Consider the following 22,664-nt stretch of genomic DNA (forward strand, 5'->3'; position numbering starts at 1 on the left):
ACATCAGCATTCTTGATTCTCGGGCCTTTAACTCAGACAGGGACATACAGCACTGGGTAACCACAAGCTGGGGGAAGCAGAACGCCAGTGGTGTGGTTCCATCTCAAACCCAAAGGTCTGAGAACCAGGGGAGCTACTGTGGGAGCCCTCCCTCATGATACGTCCCTCTACACACATGGACATCTCTATACAATTTTATTGGTTCTGTCTGGAGAAGCCAGACTGATCCAGGAACTCACAGAAGACCCCACACCAACTGCCATATAATGTGCTCCCACCGCAGGAACCAGCATCCTGCTCAATATGGAGATACAAGAGCAGCAACCAAATCAGTCCAGGGCAACTGCCTGATGCTTGAGAGGCAGAAAATGAAAAATATCACTGGTACGTCGGCACGGAATCCATGTGACATGAAGCCCAAGTCCAGAGGCTAAAGCCTGGGACTGACTGGAGACAGGGAACACCCATCAGAGGAGCCTGGACAGGAGGGGAAAGAAAGGACCTCCTCAGGGACAAGGCTAGAGTCTGCCCTTCCTAAATGCTGGGGTGCCTGCTACCTGTATCTCCTACCAGGACTCAGGCCCAGGTTGTGTGGGGCCAAACTACTTACTCATCTAGCCCTTAGCCAACAGGAAACTTTGGTTCCCACGAAGGTGGTGAATCTTGTTAGTCCATTCTAGAGGACACAGGTGAAAGGAAGAATTGTCACCAACCCCCACCCTAAACTGCACCCACCTCCCCTGCCCCCACCAACGCCTACTAAATCTAACAGTAACATACCCGCCACCCTGGCTTCCTCACATGCCACCCCCGTTCCAACTGAATCTTCTACTTCTCCTATACTCACATCTCGCACTCTCTCGCCTCCCTCTTCATCCACTTTTGCAGGCAGAACCCTAGTCTTCAGTGGCTTCCTCGCTCGACACAAGGATCTCCCTTTCCCCTCACCTCTTCAATCCAGTTCTAACCCATCATGGCATGAAAAGTGTTGTTGTGGATCAATGGAGCAAGGAATTCCATGGAACACTGAGTCCCTTACCCTACCCCTAAGATGACTGTGGGAAATCCATGGACATTTAATTTAAGTCTAGGAAATGCTGAATACTTCTTCCTCTCCTTAGAGTTGCACATTAAAGTGCAACTTTACAGTGCACATTAGCATTTAAAGGCCCCGAGAAGTCCTGCAGTTAAGAAACTGGTCAAATGGGCAAAGGACTCAAACAGACATTTCTCCAAAAGAGACATACAGAGGGCCAACAAACATATGAAAAGATGCTCAACATCACTAACCATCAGGAAAATGCAAATCAAAACCACAGTGAAAAAAAATGCAATATTACCTCATATCTGTTAGGATTCCACTATAGGGGGAAAAAAAAACAGAAAATAAGTGTTGGCAACCCTGTGCACTGTTGGTGAAAATGTAAAATGGCATAGCCACCATGGAAAGCAGTATGGAGGCTCCTCAAAAAATGAGAATTACTGGGGCACCTGGCTTGCTCAGTCTGTAGAGCATGTCACCCTTGATCTTGGGGTCGTGACTTCAAGCCCCACATTGGGGTTAAGAAGTTAAGAGTTTACTTAAAAAAAAAATAAACTAGGGGCACCTGACTTCAGCTCAGGTCACTAACTCACGCATCGTGAGTTTGAGCCTTGTGTTGGGCTCTGTGCTGACAGGTCAGAGCCTGGAGCCTGCTTTGGATTCTGTGTCTCTGTGTCTCTGTGTGTCTCTCTCTCTCTCTCTCTCTCTCTCTCTCTCTCTCTCTCTCTCTTCCCACTCCCCCACTCATCCTCTCTCTCTCTCTCTCTCTCTCTCTAAAATAAATAAAGATTAAAAAAAGTATAAAAAACAAAAAATAAATAGAATTACTATATGATCCAGAGATCCCACTTCTGGGTATATATCCAAAAGAACTGAAACTGTATCCCAAAGAGACATTTACACACCCATGTTCCCTGCATTATTCACAAAAGCCAAGAACTGGATGCAACCCAAATGTTCATGAACAGATGAAAAGATGTTTTTCAAATGTGGCATATAAAAACAAAATGTGGTATAGACACCTGGGTGGCTAAATCAGTTAAGCGTCCAACTCTTGATCTTGGCTGAGGTCATGATCTCACGGTTCCTAGGTTTGAACGCCACACTGGGCTTTGTGCAGACAGCGTCGAACCTGCTTGGGATTCTGTCTTTCCTTCTCTCTGCTCCTCCTCCACTTGTTCGTGTGTGCTCTCTCACTCTCTCTCTCTGCTCCCTCAAAATAAAAATAAACTTTAAAAATAAGGTGGTATATACATACAATGAATTATCATTCAGCCTTTAGACAGGAAATCCTATCATAAGCTACACCATGGATGAACCTAAAAAACATTATGCAAAGTGAAATAAGCCAGTCACAAAAAGACAATACTGTATGATTCCACTTACGGGAGGTGTATAAAGTAGTCATCTCTTTGAAAGTAGAGTGGAGAGTGGTGAGTGTGAGTAGTGGGAGGTAGGACTGGGGGGTTGTTCAATGGGTATAGAGTTTCAGTTCTGTAAGATGAAAAAGTTCTAGAGATCTATTACACAACAATGTGCATATAGTTAACCCACTGTACTGCATACTTGAAAATAGGATGATAAATTTTATGCTGAACTTTGTTATCGTAAAGATAGAAACTGTTTAGCTCATTTCACTATATTCTTAACCACTGAATACACTTTTTGCAGAACACCTTATGAGACACAACAGGAATACTACAGAATACTGTTTGGGGAATACCGCTCTAAACATCAAAGTACACTGAACTGCATGCTGTTGCCTCTAATTATCCAATCCCTTTGGTTATTTACTTCAGCCCTTCATCGGTTCCTAAGGCCAGGAAATCTTATGTTTCCAGGCAGGGGTCCAATCTTCATGCTGTCCCAGGTTAACAGTGGCCTGATATTGTCACAACCATGTGGTCTGGCACCCTTGAGGAGGGGCAGAAAAGCGGCCAGTGAAAGTGAACATCTTTTGAGAACTTTGCTCAACTTACAGTAATACTCTTATGTGCCACCCCTCCATCATGATAGACCCTTATCAGTCATCATCAGTCATGTCTGTACCACATGCCATACCACACATGTGTGTACACACACACACACACACACACACACACACACACACACCAATGATAAACACCAAGCTGCTATGCTAATCAAGTTCTCAACCAGGACTCTGGACTTGGGATTAAGGTTCTAGCTCAATCTGGTATCTTGAAAGTAAAAGATCAAAAGATATAAATGTGGGAACTATTGGTTGGCCCCTGTTTACTGTCTACCATGTTCCCTAAGAAAGGGAGAAACTGACCTACGGCAAGAACTGAAACCCTTCCCATCTCAGTTGTTCTTGGCCAGCTGCATTCCTGCCCTCAGGTTCCACGAGCCACCCCATCTGAGGCCCTGACATCGCACAACTCCAGAGACCACCATTCACAACCTAGAGTTCTGCCAGCGCAGTGGCCCTGCCCATAAACCCTTATAAAGCCTTTTATTGCTCAAAGGACCTCAGGGTGGTTTCTGTTACCTGCCCCTGAAGGATCAGAGAGCACCAGCTGTATTCCCACTATCACTTATTACCTGCCTGGGCTTCTGCCAGGGGCACTTGCCATGTTGTTTCTCAAAAGCACTCCAACCTTCCCTGCCCTGCTCCTCGGCCTTTGCTCCCACTAATCTCCCTGCCTAGAATCCTCTCCGTCCTTCCTCTGTTTATCCAACTCTACCCATCCTTCAACATCCAGTTCAGATGCCTCCCCTGCTCATAAAGCCCTCAGTCATCTTTCCCTCTCAACCCTAAACTCGCAAAGCGCTTTGCCCATATTTTCTTGAAGGCATTTCCACATTCCACCTTGTAATACAGACACATGTGTATGTATCTTTACTCCATTACTCAACTGTATGTTCTTGGGAGCAGGACCATTCTAATCTTTGTGTCACATACCACACCTCAGGCAGTGCCTCGCACGTAAGCAAAGGTTATAAAAAATATATATGTATAGATGACTCTATGGGAGAACAGTACTTTGTATACTGTCTCATCTCTCTACTAAACCATCAGCATAGTGAGGGCAGAAATTCAATCTTAAATTCATCTCTGTAATCCTGCAGGAGCATGACCATGGTACAGGCATTCCAACACTTGCTGACTGAATGACCTAAAAGAGTAGATACTAGAATGCTTTCACCCCCTGCCCTTCAGCCCCACCACATGCAATCTCCACCTCTCCAAACCCGATTCTCCCATATTTAGCTCACCAGTGTTTTCAGAGGTAAAGGTCACTTACTGAGTTACTTCCATCAAAGGTAGTGGTTGCGGGGGGAAGGAGGGTGTTATTCAGAACTACCCCTAAAACCTGCTAGGGTAGAGATCCGTGACAACTTTCTGGCTGCTCTTCTGGCCAAGTCAGAGGGACAGGACAGTCTGCATGGGGAGAGGAGAAGGGAGGCAGAACAGACAATTCTGCTAAGGATAGGGTGTGGCAGAGGAGAGGAGGTTAGGTGTGTCAGCGAAAGAAAGGTCCAGATCTCTGCCCCTTCATTTGTCCATCAATGCTTCCACAAGTTATTAAAAGCTGGCTATATTCACTGGAAATAAGGAAGCCAGGGCCAAAGCAACAAGCATTCAGTGAGACCCTACTAGACACAGGTCCCTGGTGCCAAGCCCTGGAGGACACACTCGGTTTTGGACTGACAGCTAGAATCCTACAAACACACTGGGGATGGAGGAAAAGAATGACAACAGAGGACAGGCTGATGAGATCCAACCCTGGCCCATCTCCACTTAGTACCTGGTGGGCGTCTCCTGATGGAATGATGTAGGCCTGGATCGGCTCTGTCACATACTCCGTGTTCCTCATGGCTTGTCTCAGCTGCCGAAGCAGCTCTGAGGTTACCTTTGGAGCCATTCTGCCGTCTGCAACAACAGGAGAGTTTGTTCCAAAACCAGCTTGCCCGGGGCAACTCAGTGACTAGTTCAAAGGCAGCCCTAGGGATGGGCCTGCCAGCTGCCCCACCCTAGCTGCATTTTCAAACTGACCACCCCCCACCACACCAACACCAAAGGTCCCAGGAACTCTACAGTTTACAGTTCTTAAATACCACTTCCCAATAGCCATTTGCGGCATGGAAAGTTGAGCTACTGATACTCATTTCCAAATTGATCAGTTACCTCTTCCACTTCCACGGCTATATTCTAAAGAGATAAACAGATGCACAAAGATACCTATCTTTGTTGATAGTAAAAAAAAAAAAAAAAAAAAAAAAAGTGGAGGAAAATACACAATTGGGTAAATGAACTATAATATACAACAGGACACTACAAAATTGTTAAAAATTACAGACCAAAAAAAAATTACACTGACCTATATTTAACTGGCAAAGACACCAAAACCACTGGTGGTTGATTAAAAACAAATTACAAAAAAAGATGTACAGATTGTTCTTATCAGGAAATCTGTATGTGTATATTCAGAGAGAAGTTTCTAGAAGGCCAGTCACCCAAGTGTTAATTAGTGGCTACCTTTGGAGAGAGGGACTTGGAGTGATTTTTCTTTTCTTTTTCTGATGTTTTACTGCTTAAGTTTGACCGCATTAAAAGTAGTACATTTTAGGGGTGCCTGGGTGGCTCAGTCGGTTAAGCGTCCAATTCCTGATCTCAGCTCAGGTCATGATCTCATGGTTTGTGAAATCAGGCTCTGCGCTGACAGCACGGAGCCTGCTTGGAATTCTCTCTCCCTCTCCCTGCTCCTACCCAACTCGTGCTCTCTCTCTCTCTCTCTCAAAATAAATAAATAAACTTAAAATATCATATTACAATATTTTTGTTAGCCAATCACAGATTAGGAGATCAGTCCACTACAAGTTAAAAGTCTAACTCACGTGATCTAGTGAATACCTACTGTCAACTGGGTGTGCAACCTCAGGGAAAAGGGGAGTGGGGTCTCAGTGTCTGTGTTCACCTCTCTAAAATATGGTGGTTGCAGAGTAGATCTAGGGTTTTCCAAACGAGCCCTGAAAAAGTCCCAGGGGTCCCTAAGAGTCTATCCCAATAAAACTAGAGCTGGAGTCACCAGCTCAAGAAAATACAAAACTGAAACAAATATGAAAATCATTTTAAAAAGAAAATGTTAAATGTAGTCTTACTAGAAATTCTTACACTTCATACTTTTACTAATTTCTAGTAAAGAAATCATCAAAAGAAATACTCAAATCAAAAATGTATTCTTGCCTCCTGATGAGTATAAGAGACAATCTCTATGTGATAAAGGACATAATGCAAACTTTCAAATCATTTCAGCTGGTTTTTCAAAAAACTTTTCTCAAAAACTACTGACATCAGCGAACGGTTCTGATAACTCATACGTAAGATAACTATAGATATATGACTAGATAATGACTATATCATAGTTATAGTCCCATGGGCATATAACAAAACAACTTCACAAAAAGTCAATTATAAAACAGGGACCATACATATTTTTCCACACCCCATATACTGGCACAAAACTATACTATTAGAATTCAAGTAGAATAATGAGTTTTTCCAGCTCATTTTTAAAATAGATTTTACTTTTTTAGAACAGTTACAGATTCACAGCAAAACTGAGCAGAAAACACAGAGTTCCCATATACCTCTCTTTTCCAACATACACACAGCCTCCCCCACAACCAAGATTCCCCACCAATGGAGCCAGAAAGCATTATGCTAAGTGAATTAAATCAGTCAGAGAAAGACAACAACCATATGATTTCACTCATATGTGGAATTTAAGAAACAAAACAAATGTACATAGTGGAGAAAAAGAGGAATACCAAGAAACAGACTCTTAACTATAGAGAAAAAACTGATGGTGACCAGAGGGGAGGCCGGGGGAAGGCAGGGTGGGATCATAGGTTAAATAAGTGATGGGGATTAAGGAGGGCACTCATGATGAGCACTGGGTACTGTAAGTAAGTGTTGAAGCACTAAACCATACACCTGAAACTAAAATTACACTGTATGGTACCTCACTGGAACTTAAATAAAAACTTGAAAAAAAAATAAAATAAATTGAATTTAAAAAACAAAAAAAGATCACCCACCAGAGTGGTACATTGGTTACCACTGATAAACCTACACAGACACATTATTATCCCCCTAAGCCCACAGTTCATTTTAGAATTCACTCTTGGTGTGGTACATTCTACAGGTTTTGACAAATGCATGTCACATATCTAGCATTATAGCATCATACGAAACCGCTTAATAGTTTTCATTGCCCTAAAAATCCTCTCTGCTCGGTCTTTTTATCCCTCTGCCTCACTGCCCCCCCCAACCCCCGGCAGTGACCAATCTTTTTACTGTCTGCACAGTGTTGCCTTTTCCAGAAATTCAGACGGCTGGAATCACACAACACATAGCCTTTTCAGATTGGCTTCTTTCACTTAGCAATATATATTTAAGGTTCTTCCACATCTTTTCTTGATAGCTCATTTCTTTTTAGTGATGAATAATATCCCATTGTCTGGATGTACCACAGGTTATGTATACATCCAGCTACCGAAGGTCATCATGGTTGCTTCCAAGTTGTGGCTGTTGTGTATGAAGCTGCCATAAACATCCATGTACAGGTTTTTGCATGGACTTAAGTTTCCAACTCCTTTGGGTAAATACCAAGGAGAATGACCACTGGATCCTAAGGTAAGAATACATTTGGTTTTGTAAGAAACTGCCAAACTTGTCTTCAAAGTGGCTATACCATTTTGCACTCCCACCATTAATGAATGAAAGTTCCTGCTGCTCTACTCCCTCACCAACATTTGGTGTCTCCAGTGTTTCGTATTTTGCCAACCCATTTTTTAAACAAATAAAAAATATTTTACTTAACTATACATGTCCTAACATACAATGTTGGAAGTAATGAAGAGTGACAATGGAGCCATTATACCACCAGTATGGTCAAGGACTGACAGCCTGACTCAGTGTGGCTTGAACTCTGCTAGACGTGGATCTGTTTAGGTTTGTCTTCCACATTTTTATCTGCTTCTTCTCCATCATCACCAGCATCTGGGGCTACAGAAGTCTCAGTCATTACAGTTACCTCCAATAGACTCCCCTGTGAGGTACCATGTTGATCTTGGGACTCACTGAAGAGGTGCTCCATTCTTAATTTGCCAGGGTAGCATCGACCACCAGCACCAGGGCTCCATCTCAGGAGTCTCCACAGGACAGCAAGTACTTAATGACAGAGTCACTGGAAACAGTCCTATTCACAATTCAAACATTCCCATGTTCCTTGCATTATAGCTGCCTCTGAATACTTTTCAGAGAGGCATCCTTTCCTTTGGTCTAATCTGTTTAACCTGTAATTTCTCTTCTATCTAAGAAGGATCATAATTATCTGATCCAACCTAAGTTTATATGTCAACACCTCCATTGGGTTCAAAATGAAGCCTACTGCAACCTTGTAAGCTTGCCAGCATCTGAAACTTTACTGTGACATCTTTCAGGGGCTTCAAACCATATTTCTGAGCAAGTTGACATTAAAAAGAGTCAAATCAAAATGCAGACTTCCTCGGAGCAGTATTTCCACCTTGGTCGCACAAAAGAACTACCTGGGGGACTTCTAATTTAATTAGTCTGGAGTACAGCCTGGGCATCTGGAATTTTAAAAAAAGCAAATACATGATAGCAGCCAATGTATTTTCTTTCAAGATCTTCACTTTCCTTATAGGATTTGGCTTCTATTTGGGCACATTCTGACTTAAAGATTTTGATGGCACTGACTGGGAGTTTATAGCACTGACCAGAGTACATATCAACCTTATCAGTCACTGACTTCATCAATAAAGTCAAAAGAACTAACGGCAAGCACAAAATCCTCAATTCCAAACTGAAAATCAGCACAGGCAAAATGGAACTGGCCAAGGACATCCTCTGCCTCATGGTCACCATAACCTGCCTCCTCACCACCAGATTCTGACCTTCATCACCATCTCTGCCTCATCCTCACCTTTCCCCTCTTGACCGGCCTCCTCGGAAACATCAGCACCGCAGGCCTTACTCTACTCCACACCCTGCACTTCCCTACACAATGCCACCTGCCGTCACCACCTTCCCTGCTCCCTTCTCCTCTTCCTTCACATTTGGTTGGTGTCCTTGGTCAGATGCAGCCACTTCTTTGTCACCCATATCAGACACAAAGAAAGCGCTCCCCAGACCGCAACCCACAGTCAGGACATGGTTAAGTGGCAGCGGCAGCCACAGCAAAGGTGAAGAAGATAGTAATAGGCAATGACTAAAGCAATGGGCTGGGGCATTGGAGGCGGCTTCCAGGCACCAAGATGGCTAGAGCAGCTGTGGCCGCAAGCACAACAGGCCCTGAAAGCAACTGAATGGGCGTGCAGCTAGCCGAGGAGGGGACGAAGCTTACAGAATTACAAGACCCAGCCATGGAGGTGGCAGCACTTGAAAACGCGGCCAAGATGGAGGAGATGAGAGTCTCGGCTGGTTACCCTCGCCAGGTGACTTTTATGAGGGTTAGATAGGTTACTATATACAAAGCACTTAGAAACAGTGTCACACACACAGTAAATGTTATGTGTGTGCAATTAATAGAGAGAGATACACATTAACTAACTACGAAGGCAATGTGATAAATAGCACAACAGGCATATATATTGCTTCTCCCTAAGAGAGGGACCATGCCATCGTCATTCCCGAATCCGTGTATCTAGCCCACCACCTAACACATACATATGCTCACTCAAAGATGGCTGAGTCAAGGTCACAACTTTATGTCATGATCTTTTATCAACCAGACTCAGTATAACCAACAGCAATGAATCTTCAGTGAAAGAAGAAAGCTAGGATCTTAGATGTCATATTACAGCACCTACTCACTCCACATTCCATTACTTTTAGAAATTTAGAAGCAGCCAAGAGTTAATCAGGGTGTGCAGGGAAGAAAGAAGCCAAGAGCAACAAGCCTAGACCATGATGTAACATTAGCCCATATGCTGCCAGGTATTTTTAAATCATGCTTTAAAGAGAATGACTCACTTAAAAGTCTCTTGTACATGCGGGCCTGCTTTTAGAAATAAGTTTCTAAACCTTCAGCCTTTATCATAAACAAAACTTCACTGCTTAGAAGTACATGAAAAGCACACCATATTTACCTCACTGGGTGGCTAGAAGAATTTAACTTGACATCATGTGTTAGAGCACCATGCACAGCATCTAGTACATTATAAAAGCTCAAGGAATATTATTTGAGTCTGGATCTGAAGCACCAGCTGGGTTTCCTACATGCCTTGTTGTAAGAATAGAAGGGGCTGGTTTACACCGATTTCAGCATCTTAACACATGCAAAGATGCCAGGCTGCTCTTCCAGCATCAACAGCTTTAGAGGCAGTGGTTTCCTTCTCTGTCTCACTGCGGAGTGAGGACTGAGGGCTTTACACACATTAGTGGTTAGTTCTCACAATAACCCTCCAAGGGAGGTTTCGCTATTCCCATTTTATAAAGGAACAGGAGTTAAATACTTGCCCCAGACAACTGGATCATCAGGCACCAAGACCCAATATCTATCTAATTCCCAAGTCTATGCTCTACTATAACATATTATCTAGGGGATGTAATAGAGGCTCTCTTCAAAGTATTCTAAGACCAATGGAGTCAAACAAGTGGGTTCTAGTTTCCAGCTGGGATCAGCAACCTCAGACACCTGATGTTCCCTGGACCTCTCTTTCTTCATACATAATAAAGAGAAGTTCTCTTTAAACTCTAAATTTGATCATTCGATCACTTTTTCCCTTTACTTACTTATTTCTCATTCCTTCTTCCTTCTTCCTCCCCTCCCAATGTGACCCAAAATGTGTTGGATACATTTATCTATATTTTTAAAGAAAAGGGACCTAACTGCATGCAATTATAGCACTGCTCTTCCAAAGAGAGACCAGTCACGGCTTATGTGCTTCAGGTGATCAGTTTTTTTCAGTCAACTAAAAGGAAATGCTGTGGTTCTCCTGGGTGGTCCTCAGAAAAGCGTTAGCTTTCAAGGGATAGAAATGCACTTAAATACCACTTTTCAGAACTCAGGATTCTGGCAACCCAACAATATAATCAGCCAGTTCTGGGAAGACAGTATGGTTCCAGAAATTTCTCCCAAAAAGATTTTCCTGAATGTACATTCAATGTATACAATAGAGTACTATACTATAAACTTTTCTCATTTCATAATCTTAAGACAAAAATTGGAGGCCACTCTCTAAGGTAGTCAATAAAAGTTTACAATAGAGAGTAGAAAAACCAGAAGAGGCCATTTCCAAAAAATAACCTATTTCCTCTTCCACCACCACCCAATCCCCAGAAACAGGAAATACAAAAACTAAAATTCTCTAATGTGTTACCTAAAAAAGTGGTAAATATAGACAGAAATAGTAACCAACTATCCAGAAGCCAAAAGACAAAATGGTTTTTAATTTCCACATATATATCTACCCAATTAGTTCCAACCATGAGCAATTATTAATCCTTTACCCCCTCTTCTCTCCCACTTGGAGTTAGAGTATGGGGACCTAAAATTCTTTTGAGGGGTGCCTGGGTGGCTCAGTCGGTTGGGCGTCCGACTTCGGCTCAGGTCATGATCTCACAGTTTGTGAGTTCGAACCCCGCGTCAGGCTCTGTGCTGACAGCTCAGAGCCTGGAGCCTGCTTCGGATTCTGTGTCTCCTTCTCTCTCTGCCCCTCCCCAACTTGTGCTCTATGTCTCTCAAAAAATAAATAAATGTAAAAAAAAAATTTTTTTAATTCTTTTGAGATGTTCCATCTAATTAATAGGCAAAATTATTACCTGTTTCCGTGCCTGGGTCACCAGAGTATGCCACCTCGTTAGGCTCAATTATTCTTAAATTTTTCAGCTGAAAATCCTGGTGATTCGCCCTTAAGAAGAGAAAGAACAGGATATTGCAGACTTTGACCATAGGATATGTGGCAAGGCTTATTTAGAGAGGATATCTACTTGACTTAGCAATTTTCCTTCATGAGTCAGAAGGACTCTCACCCCAATATCAAAATGAAATTAAGTAAAAGTTTCAGATAAAACCTGCAGCAAAAACAGCACCATAGCAGGCAAACCTTCTCAGATCTAACCTCTTAATTCATGAATTCTCTTCAGTTATGTCTAATCTCCTAACTAGTCTAAAAAGATTTTTTTGGCAACAACTATATTTTTCACATGTACAAATTCTATTTGGTTTGTTTGGGGGTTTTTTGTTTGTTTGTTTGTTTGTTTGTTTTTAGAGAGAGAGGGCAGGAGAGAACAGAAGGAGAGAAAGAGAATCTTAAGCAGGCTCCACGCTCACCATGGAGCCCAATCCCATGACCCTGGGATCATGACCTGAGCCAAAATCAAGAGTCAGACACTCAATGACTGAGCCACCCAGGCACTCCTTGGTTTTGTTTTGTTTTGTTTTTTAATTTGCCTGCTCTTTCTTCATGGTGTGCCATTCTTTCACTATGGTTTCTATTCCTTCTCTTAACTTCAATTATTTGGGGCCCTTATTTTAGAATTCATTTCAGACTTAGAAGGTCTTAGAACCAACTAATCTTTGACAAAGCAGGAAAGAATATCCAATGGAAAAAATACAGTCTCTTCAGCAAACAGTGTTGGGAAAACTGGACAGCGACATGCAAAAGAATGAACCTGGACCCCTTTCTTACACCACACACAAAAATAAACTCAAAACAGATGAAAGACCTAAACGTAAGACAGGAAACCATCAAAATCCTAGAGGAGAAAGCAGGTAAAAAACCTCTTTGACCTCAGTTGCAGCAACTTCTTACTCAACACATCTCTGGAGGCAACGGAAACAAAAGCAAAAATGAACTACTGGGACCTCATCAAGATAAAAAGCTTCTGCACAGCCAAGGAAAAATCAGCAAAACTAAAAAGCAACCAACGGAATGGAAGAAGATATTTGCAAATGACATGTCAGACAAAGGGTTAGTATCCAAAATCTGTAAAGAACTTCTCAAAGTCAACACCCAAAAAACAAATCATCCAGTGAAGAAATGGGCAAAAGACATGAACAGACACTTCTCCAAAGAAGACATCCAGATGGCCAACCGACACATGAAAAAATGCTCAACATTACTAATAATCAGGGAATTACAAATCAAACCCACAATGAGATACCACTTCACACCTGTCAGAATGGCTAACATTAACAACTCGGGCAGCAACTCAGATGTTGGCGAGGATGCAGAGAAAGAGGATCTCTTTCACACTGCTGGTGGGAATGCAAACTGGTGCAGCCACTCTGGAAAACAGTATGGAGGTTTCTCAAAAAGTTAAAAATAGAACTACCCTACGACCCAGCAACTGCACTACTAGGTATTTACCCAAAGGACACAGGAGTGCTGTTTCAAAGGGGCACATGCATACCAATGTTTATAGCAGCACTATCGACATAGCCAAAGTATGGAAAGAGCCCAAATGTCCATCGATGGATGAATGGATAAAGAAGATGTGGTATATATATACAGTGGAGTATTACTAGGCAATCAAAAAGAATGAAATCTTGCCATTTGCAACAACATGGATGGAACTAGAGTGTATTATGTTAAGTGAAATTGGTCAGTCAGAGAAAGACAAATAACATATGACTTCTCATGTGTGAAATTTAAGATACAAACAGACGAACATCAAGGAAGGGAAGCAAAATAATATTAAAAACAGGAAGGGAGATAAACTATAAGAGACTCTTTAAAAGAACAAACTGAGGATTGCTGGAGGCATCTTGGGTGGGGGGATGAGCTAAATGGGCAAGGGGCATTAAGGAGGACACTTGCTGGGATGAGCACTGGGTGTTATATGTAAGTGATGAATCACTAAATTCTATATAATGATTCTGAAACCATTATTACGCTACATGTTAACTAACTTGGAGGTAAATTTTAAAAAATTAAAAATTAAATTAAAAAAAGAAGGTCTTGGGATAGTAAACTTCAAGTTTGCTGGGCCTGCTGGCTCCCTCTTAGTAAGTTATTCCTTGTATGTTTTGTAATCTTTTATTAAGAGCTTATCTTCAGTAGAAACTATTTTATCTGTGAAATGTCCTGGTTGTACCAGCACCACTGTCACTGTTGTTTGCTTATGAGATTAATCTCCACTTTAATTTCTTAGCTAGGAGATTTACACACAAATCTCCTATCCCCATCTAGGGATAGTCTGATGCCCTGGACCCCAGGTAAGAAGGCCTATAGAGTCTGATAACCCCCCCCCCCCAAGCTCGGCTTACCAGCTACCATTCAAGCTTTAAGTTCCCCTAAATTTCTGGCACCTGACAATTTCTCTTTCTTTCAAGACTTTTCTATAATTGAGGCCCTACTCTAGACACAACAATGAACAAAACAGACAACATCTCTGACCTCAGGAGGTTTACGTGGGTAGGGGGATAGGGGCTCGAGGATGCAGAATAAAGAGGATCCAGGCGAGGCATTAGACACAAAACAAGAACACAGTCTGTCAGGGAGTTCTGTGAAGAAAAGTAAAGCAGGGCAAGGGGAAGAGTGTCAGAGAGGGAAAGGGAAAGGTGATATTATATGGGGTTGCTAGGCAAGGTCTCTCTGCTAACAGATGACATTTTAGCAGTCCTAGAAAAAAAAGTGACAGATCAAGCCATGTGAAAGTCTGAGAACATTCTAGAGAAGGGGACTAGTAAGTGCAAAGTCCCTAAGGCAGGAGTATGCCTGGTATACATCGGAGAAAGCAAGGAGGCCAGTGTGGTATGACCGTGTGTGCTGGCAGGTAGGGAGGTAAGTGGTTAGGAGACAAGAACAGAGGCAACAAGGAGCCTGCTGTAGGTCATACAAAGGGTTTGGATTTTATTCAGTTTTAAACTTAAAGGTAATTTTGTCGTAACTTTACATTTTTATGTATTAGTAGAGGGACAGGAGCCCACATTAGCTCAATTCACCACATAGCCAGAACGAGAAGACCAGACATTTTCACCAATCTTTCCAGGCCTACTCTCTGATGGCTGCTACTTTAATCTTGTTGGACAGAATGAGATGTTCTTTATTGAGGATCATATATTCTTTCATTAAAAAGTAAGACGTCAACATTTCTTATAAATCTAAGTGCAAATATCCTCAGCAAAATACTAGCAAAACTGAATACATTAACATATAAAAAAGATCATATACCATCACCAAGTGGGATTTATCCCATAAATGCAAGATGGGTTCAACATACAAAAATTAATGCCATACACAGTATCAATAGAATAAAGAATAAAAACTGCATGATCACATCAGAAGACACAGAAAAAGCATTTTGACAAAATCCAACACCTCTTCATGATAAAAGTACTCAGTAAACTAGAAGAGAAATTCTTCAACCTGATCAAGAATATTACAAAAATCCACAGCTAACATCATCTTTCCTTTTTTTTTTTTTTAATTTTTTAATGTTTACTTATTTTGGGGAAAGAAAGAGACAGAGACAGAGATAGAGTACGAGTAGGGGAGGGGCAGAGAGAGAGGGAGACACACAATCTGAAGCAGGCTCCAGGCCCTGAGCAAGTGTTCAGCACAGAGCCTAACGCGGGGCTTGAACCCATGAACCGTGAGATCATGACCTGAGCCAAAGTTGGACACTTAATCGACTGAGCCACCCAGGCGCCCCAACAGCTAACATCATCTTTAATGTTAAAAGGTTGAACACTTTCTATCTAAGATAAAGAACAGGACAAAGATGTCCAATCTTGCTACTTTAGTCAACACTATACTGGAGGTTCTATCCAGGACAATTAGGCAAAAAAGTGAAATAGAAAGCATCAAGATTAGAAAAGAAGTAAAATTATCTCTACTTGCAAATAGCAGTATCTTCAATATAGAAAATCTTGAAGAACCTACACAAAAGAATTAGAACAAAGAAGACTGCAATCAAGACTGCAGGATACCAAATCAATATACAGTAATTGTGTTTCTATATACTTGCAATGAACAATCCAAAAATAAAACTAAGAAAAGTTCATTTACAACAGCATCAAAAGAATGACTACCTAGGAATATATTTAACAAAACAGATGCAAAGCTTATACTCTGAAAACTACAAAACATTGTGAAAGAAATTAAAATAGACCTAAATAAATGGAAAGACATTCTATGTTCACGGATTGGAAGACTCAGTATTGTTAAAATTGCAATGCTCCCCCAAAATAATCTAGAGGTAAATCCCTATCAAATTTCAGCTAGCTTGTATGTGCAGAAATTGACAAGCAAATCCTAAAATTCATATGGAAATGCATGGAATCCAGAATAGCCACATCAATCTTGAAAAAGAACAACACCGGAGGATTCATCCTTCCTGATTTCAAAACTAATACAACTACAGTAATCAAGACAGTGTGGTATTGGCATATAGATCAATGAGACAGAATTAGTTCAGAAATAAACTCTCACACTTATTGCCAGTTTTTGACAACAGTGCCAAAACTATTCAATGGAGGGGAAAAAAAAAAAAAAGAGTGTCTTCAACAAATAATGCTAGGACAACGGGGAATCCACATGCAAAAGAACGAAACTGAACCCCTACCCTCACACCAAAAATGAAAATTAACTTAAAATGGATCACAGACATAAATGTTTTCTTGGAAGAATACACAGGCACAAATCTGCCTGACCTTGGATTAGGCAATGATTTCTTAGATACGACGTCAAAAGTATAAGCAACCGAAGGAAACAGATACACTGGACTTTATTAAAGACTTTTTTACTTCAGAGGATACCATCAAGAAAGTGAAAAGACAGGGCACCTGGCTGGCTCAGTGGGTACAGCATGAGACTCTTGACCTCAGGGTCATGAGTTGAGCCCCACATTGGGTATGAAGGCTACTTAAAATAAAATGGTTAAAGAGAGAGAGAGAGAGAGAGAGAGAGAGAGAGAGAGAAAGTGAAAAGACAACTGATAAAATGAGAGAAAATATTTGCAACTCATATCTGATAAGAGGCTAACATCCAGAGTATTGCCAGGCACCTGGGTGCCTCAGTCGGTTGAACACCCAACTCTTGATTTCTGCTCAGGGCGTGGGATAGAGCCCCGTGTCAGGCTCCACACCGAGTGTGGAACCTATTTAAGAGTTTCTTTCGCCCTCTCCCTCTGCCCCTCTCCCCTACTCACACTCTCTCTAAAATATAATAATAATAATAAATTAAAATAAAATAAATTTTAAAAAAGAACTATTGCAACTCAACAATAAAAAGGCCACCCCAGGGGCGCCTGGGTGGCTCGGTCAGTTAAGTGTCCGACTTCGGCTCAGGTCATGATCTCGCGGTTTGTGAGTTCGAGCCCCGCGTTGGGCTCTGTGCTGACAGCTCAGAGCCTGGAGCCTGTTTCGGATTCTGTGTCTCCCTCTCTCTCTGCCCCTCCCCTGTTCATGCTCTGTCTCTCTCTGTCTCAAAAATAAATAAACGTTAAAAAAAAAAAAAAAAAAAGGCCACCCAGGGGCGCCTGGGTGGCTCAGTCGGTTAAGCAGCCAACATCGGCTCGGGTCATGATCTCACAGTTTGTGAGTTTGAGCCCCACATCGGGCTCTGTGCTGAGTGGGGCTCTGTGCTGACAGTTCAAACCCTGAAGCCTGCTTTGGATTCTGCGTCTGCCTCTCTCTCTGACCCTCCCCTGCTTGCTCTCTCTCTCTCTCTCTCTCTCTCTCTCTCTCTCTCTCAAAAATAAATAAACATTTTAAAAAATTAAAACAAAAAAAGACAACACAATTTTTTTTTTTTTTGAGGGAGAGAGAAAGAGAACATACATGAGAGGAGCAGAGGGAGAGAATCCCAAGCAAGCTTCACATCCATCGCAGAGCCCAATGTGGGGCTCGATCCCACAACAGTGAGATCACAACCTGAGCCGAAATCAAGAGTTGGACGCTGACACAATTGAGCCACCCAGGCACCCCATGACAACCCAATTTTAAAATGGTCAAGGGCATCTGAATAGACATTTTCGAACACACATTTTTCCTAAAAAGATATTCAAAGAGTGAATGAGCACATGAAAAGATTTTCAGTATCTTTATCCATTAGAGAAATACCAATCAAAATCACAATGAGATATAAGTTCACAACCACTAGGAAGGTTATAATCAAAAAGAACAGAAATAACAAGTGTAGGAAAGGATGTGAAAAAATTGGAACCCTCAGACATTGCTGGTGGGAATATAAAATGGTGTGGTGACTTTGGAAAACAGTCCAGTATTCCTCAAAAGGTTAAATATGGAATTATCCTATAACGGGGCACCCGGTAGCTCAGTCAGTTGAGGGTCTGACCCCTGATCTCAGCTCAGGTCATGATCTCATGGTTCCTGGGCTAGAGCCCCCACATAGGGCTCTGCACTGACAGCTCGGAACCTGCTGGGATCCCCTCTCCCTCTCTCTCTCCTCTCCCCCACTCACATACACATGTGCTCTCTCAACACTCTCTCTAAAAATTAACAAATAAACATTTAGTAAATAATAATAATTATTATTATCCTATGACCCAGCAATTCCACTCTTAGGTATGAAAAATTAAAAACACAAGCCCACATAAAAACTTGTATATGAATCTTCATAGCGGCATGTTCATAACAGCCACAAAGTAGAAACAACCGAAATGTCCATCAACTGATGAAAGGATGCATACCTGGTCTACCCATACAATGGAATATTATTTGGCAATGAAAAGGAATCAAGTACTGATGACTTGGTACAGCATAGTAAACTCTGAAAACATTTTATGCTAAGTGAAAAAAGCTGGTCACAGAAGACCGTATGTTGTACATCCAGAACAGGCAAACCCATAGAGACAGAAAGTAGATTGGCAACCGCCTACTAGTGGGGTGAAGTTGGAGAAAATGAGGAGCACCTACCAATGTGTACAGGGTTTCCTCTGGCAAGGGGTAAGGATGTTCTAACACTGAGTGCAGTGTTGGTTATACAACTCTAGGATTATTCGAAAAATCACTGAAATGTATGTTTTATTTTATTTTTTTAGTGTTTTATTTTATCTTTGAGAGAGACAGAGCGAGCGGCGGGGAGGGACAGAGAAAGAGGGAGACACAGAATCTGAGGCAGGCTCTGTGCTGTCGCAGAGAGCCCAACGCGGGGCTCGAACTCACGAACCGCGAGATCGTGACCTGAGTCGAAGTCGGACGCTTAACGAACTGAGCCACCCAGGTGCCCCAAAATGTATGTCTTAAATAGGTGAATAATGTGGTACATGAATTATATCTCAATAAAGCTGCTCTAGTATTTTACAAGGTAAGAAACCTCTTTTTCTTGGACAGAGATCTATGTCACAGTCTCACCTGATTCCCCTTGATTTCATATACCTGTTTAGCAGATGGTGAGCCAAGGAAGTCACTTTCTCTATACATTCAAAGTTAATCAGGGCACAGAACAAGAGGGCTGGAGGGAAGTTATTCAGAAGTAGCTCTATTCTTTCACTTTTTACAAGAGAAGGCACAAAGATAACTTGCCACAGGCCATACACTCAGTAGCTGCGAAGCCAAGACAAGAAGTCGGGTCTGACGGGCGAAGCTCACAGATTTTCAATTCAAGCTCGCTCTCTGAGCATCACTACCTCCACCTTCCTGGCAGGATCAAAGGGGCCACAAAGCAGCTAAACATTACAGTTGTTCTGTTCCTGTCACACCCTGGTGTCTGCAGGATCCAAGACCCAGCCACCCTTCACTTACCTGGACAGATACATTCTCAGGCTCTCAGCTGAAGCAGGGCTACCCTTAAATGTTAGAGGTACAATGCACTTCAGGGACCATCCAACTCAGCTCCCTCCTCTAGACAAAGGAACTGAGAAACAGAGACCAAATGACTTGCTCAAAGCCTCACAGCTAGCTGGGTGACAGAGCTAGTCTAGAACTACAGTCCAGGCCTCCCAACTTCCAACACAGAGCTTCCTCGACCTATACGTTCTCAACATCATGATGTACCAAAAGGTGGGTAAGGGGAAAAAGCGTGCAGAGAACTTCCCGTTCAATCTTTGCATAAGATGGGAGGGGCACATCTTTCTCCCATTTTATAAAGAAACGCCGGCAGGGTTGTGCTTATTCTCCCCCTTACCCAGGTCGGTGATGAGAATCACGCACAATTATCATTCAGGATGGGACAAAACAAGGATCAAGATCCTGAATCACAACATGGGGCACCTGGGTGGCTCAGTCAATTAAGCATCCAGCTCTTGGTTACGGTTCAGGTCATGATGTCACGGTTCGTGGGTTCAAGCCCCGTGTCAGGCTCTGTGCTAATGGTGCGGGGCCTGTTTGGAGAATCTCTCCCTCTCTCTCTGCCCCGCCTCCGTGCCCTCGCTCTCTCTCTCTCTCTCTCTCTCCCTCTCTCTCAAAATAAATAAAATAAACTTAAAAAAAAAAGATGCTCAATCACGTCTAATAAGGTAAGGGTAGACTGAAATAAGTTTTAAGATGCAGAAGTGGGAAATGTGGTCTTTTCTTACCCCAAATCCATCCCTCCCTCCTTCCTTTGGTCAAAGCACAATGGTTTCCATCTAAGACAGTGTCATGTCCATTTTCCGTCCACAGAGTTGGTATGAATCTCATCCCCTCACCCACCAACTTCTGGGACCCACACCTGGGCAATCTATCCCTGCGATCACAACGACTAGTTCAGGGATAAACATTAGGTCAAGTCAGCCTACTGGAAATCAGATCTGGGATTTGTGCTCCAGCCATTAGGAAAGAAGTCTCTATTTCTGCTGGGGCTGCCAGCTTAGAACCATCATACCTCCCATAAGGACAAAGTCTGCCTGAGAACGAAGCCAACACTTAAGAAAACAGAGCCAAGATGGGAATGCAAGCTAGTGCAGCCACTCTGGAAAACAGGATGGAGGTTCCTCAAAAAACTAAAAATAGAACTACCCTACCACCCAGCAATTGCACTACTAGGCATTTATCCAAGGGATACAGGTGTGCTGTTTCGAAGGGACACATGCACCCCCATGTTTATAGCAGCGCTATCAACGATAGCCAAAGTATGGAAAGAGCCCGAATGTCCATCGATGGATGAATGGATAAAGAAGATGTGGTATATACATACAATGGAGTATTACTCGGTAATCAAAAAGAATGAAATCTTGCCATTTGCAATTACATGGATGGAACTGGAGGGTATTATGCTAAGTGAAATTAGTCAGAGAAAGACAAAACTCATATGCCTTCACTCATATGAGGACTTTAAGAGAAAAAAACAGATGAACATAAGGGAAGGGAAATAAAAATAATATAAAAACAGGGAGGCGGACAAAACAGAAGAGACTCATAAATATGGAGAACAGGGTTACTGGAGGGGCTGTGGGAGGGGGGATGGGCTAAATGGGTAAGAGGCACTAAGGAATCTACTCCTGAAATCACTGTTGCACTATATGCTAACTAATTTGGATGTAAATTTTAAAAAATAAAAAAGAAAACTACGAAAAAAAAAAGAAAACAGAGCCAAGAGATACAAAAAAAAGAGGCCAAGTCTCATGCCAGTGTTGGTCTCCTGGACTGAGCTGCACTAGAAGTCAGCTCAACCCCTTTTTTACCTAAATCAATTTTACCTGAAATGCAAGAAGTTCTCATTTTTACACTGAATAGCACTCAAATTCTGCCACTAGGGGAGGGGCCTGGGGCAAATGTCCCTTCTCAGTCTCTCAGTTGCCTTCTGCGTGTGGAGGCTTTGCCAACTGATGCCAAAAGACCCTTCTGCCCCTAAAATGTTGTGATTCTATAATCTAATCTTGGTCCTCAAAGCTACTTATGGGTCTAGGACCTAACTCACATTAACCTAACCCCATTTCCAGCACTTAACATACTGGCAACTCCTTCCACACCAGGTTTGCCACAAGGCCCCACATCCTTCCACAAGCCAGGTCTGCTTTTCTACTCATCCCAAGCATGCCATAGAAAGCCCAAGGCCAGGTCAAGGTCAGCTCTGGATCTGTCCACTCACAATCACAAGTACAAGCCATGGTCCGCGATCAGCAAGTGGGACCGGCCATGCTGCCAGGTGTATTTAGTCAAGTCTCAACTGGTCTGAGGATGGCTGATGCCGTGTGCATGGCAGGGAATTTGGCTTCCGGCCTTTGTGATCTCTGAACGTTTCTCAGTCTCCCACTTTGTTAGCTGCTGTAATAAGTATACCCTGGTTGCGGGGGGAGTATAAACTGAAATGTGTTTGAGACCAGGAGATTATCCTTCTCACCTCCCTGTGCCCAGGGAGAGCCCAGGGCAGGTTACTGGTGGGATCTTTCTAGAGATTATGCCGAAGTATTCCCTTACACAGTCTCTGAAACCAATTGGGTGGGGATGGGCCTGCGGCTCCCCATCTTCGTGGCGGCTGCGATCAGTAAGGCGAATTGCCGGTATCAGTATTGTCAGGGTTGTAATATGAGAATTATATTCCCCGGGAAGAGGGCGAGAGCAGGGGCTCTTCCACTTCCCAGGACACCTGGAGACGCCTGGAGGGGCCAACTTCCTGCAACAGCCTAGGCCTTCCCGCTGGGCCAGGAGGAGAGGTGGGACACGGCCACCGCCCCTCCGACCCAGCGATGCCGCTCCGCGGACACGCTCATCCGGGAACCGGGACCAGGCTGCCCGAGGGT

At 42.7% G+C, this 22,664-nt stretch overlaps 1 protein-coding gene across 5 annotated transcripts in view; it reads right to left on the reverse strand.

Annotated features, from left to right (window-relative positions):
• The window catches only part of XPNPEP1 (X-prolyl aminopeptidase 1), a 58,770-nt gene that overhangs the window by 35,728 nt on the left and 378 nt on the right, over positions 1 to 22,664 (reverse strand). For 2 of the 5 annotated variants that reach the window (XM_015082963.3, XM_015082961.3), the window contains exons 2-3: positions 11,856 to 11,944; positions 4,813 to 4,937 (exon numbers count right to left, since the gene is read on the reverse strand). In XM_015082963.3, coding sequence (XP_014938449.2) covers positions 4,813 to 4,937; positions 11,856 to 11,944 — 214 coding nt within the window. Of the gene's footprint in view, positions 1 to 4,812; positions 4,938 to 5,922; positions 6,035 to 11,855; positions 11,945 to 22,664 lie in introns of those variants that run through there. The other 3 variants (XM_053206809.1, XM_027063027.2, XM_027063028.2) reach the window with 3 other exon arrangements.

This window comes from Acinonyx jubatus, chromosome D2 (genome assembly GCF_027475565.1).
Source record: "Acinonyx jubatus isolate Ajub_Pintada_27869175 chromosome D2, VMU_Ajub_asm_v1.0, whole genome shotgun sequence".
Classification (NCBI taxonomy): Eukaryota; Metazoa; Chordata; class Mammalia; order Carnivora; family Felidae; genus Acinonyx; species Acinonyx jubatus.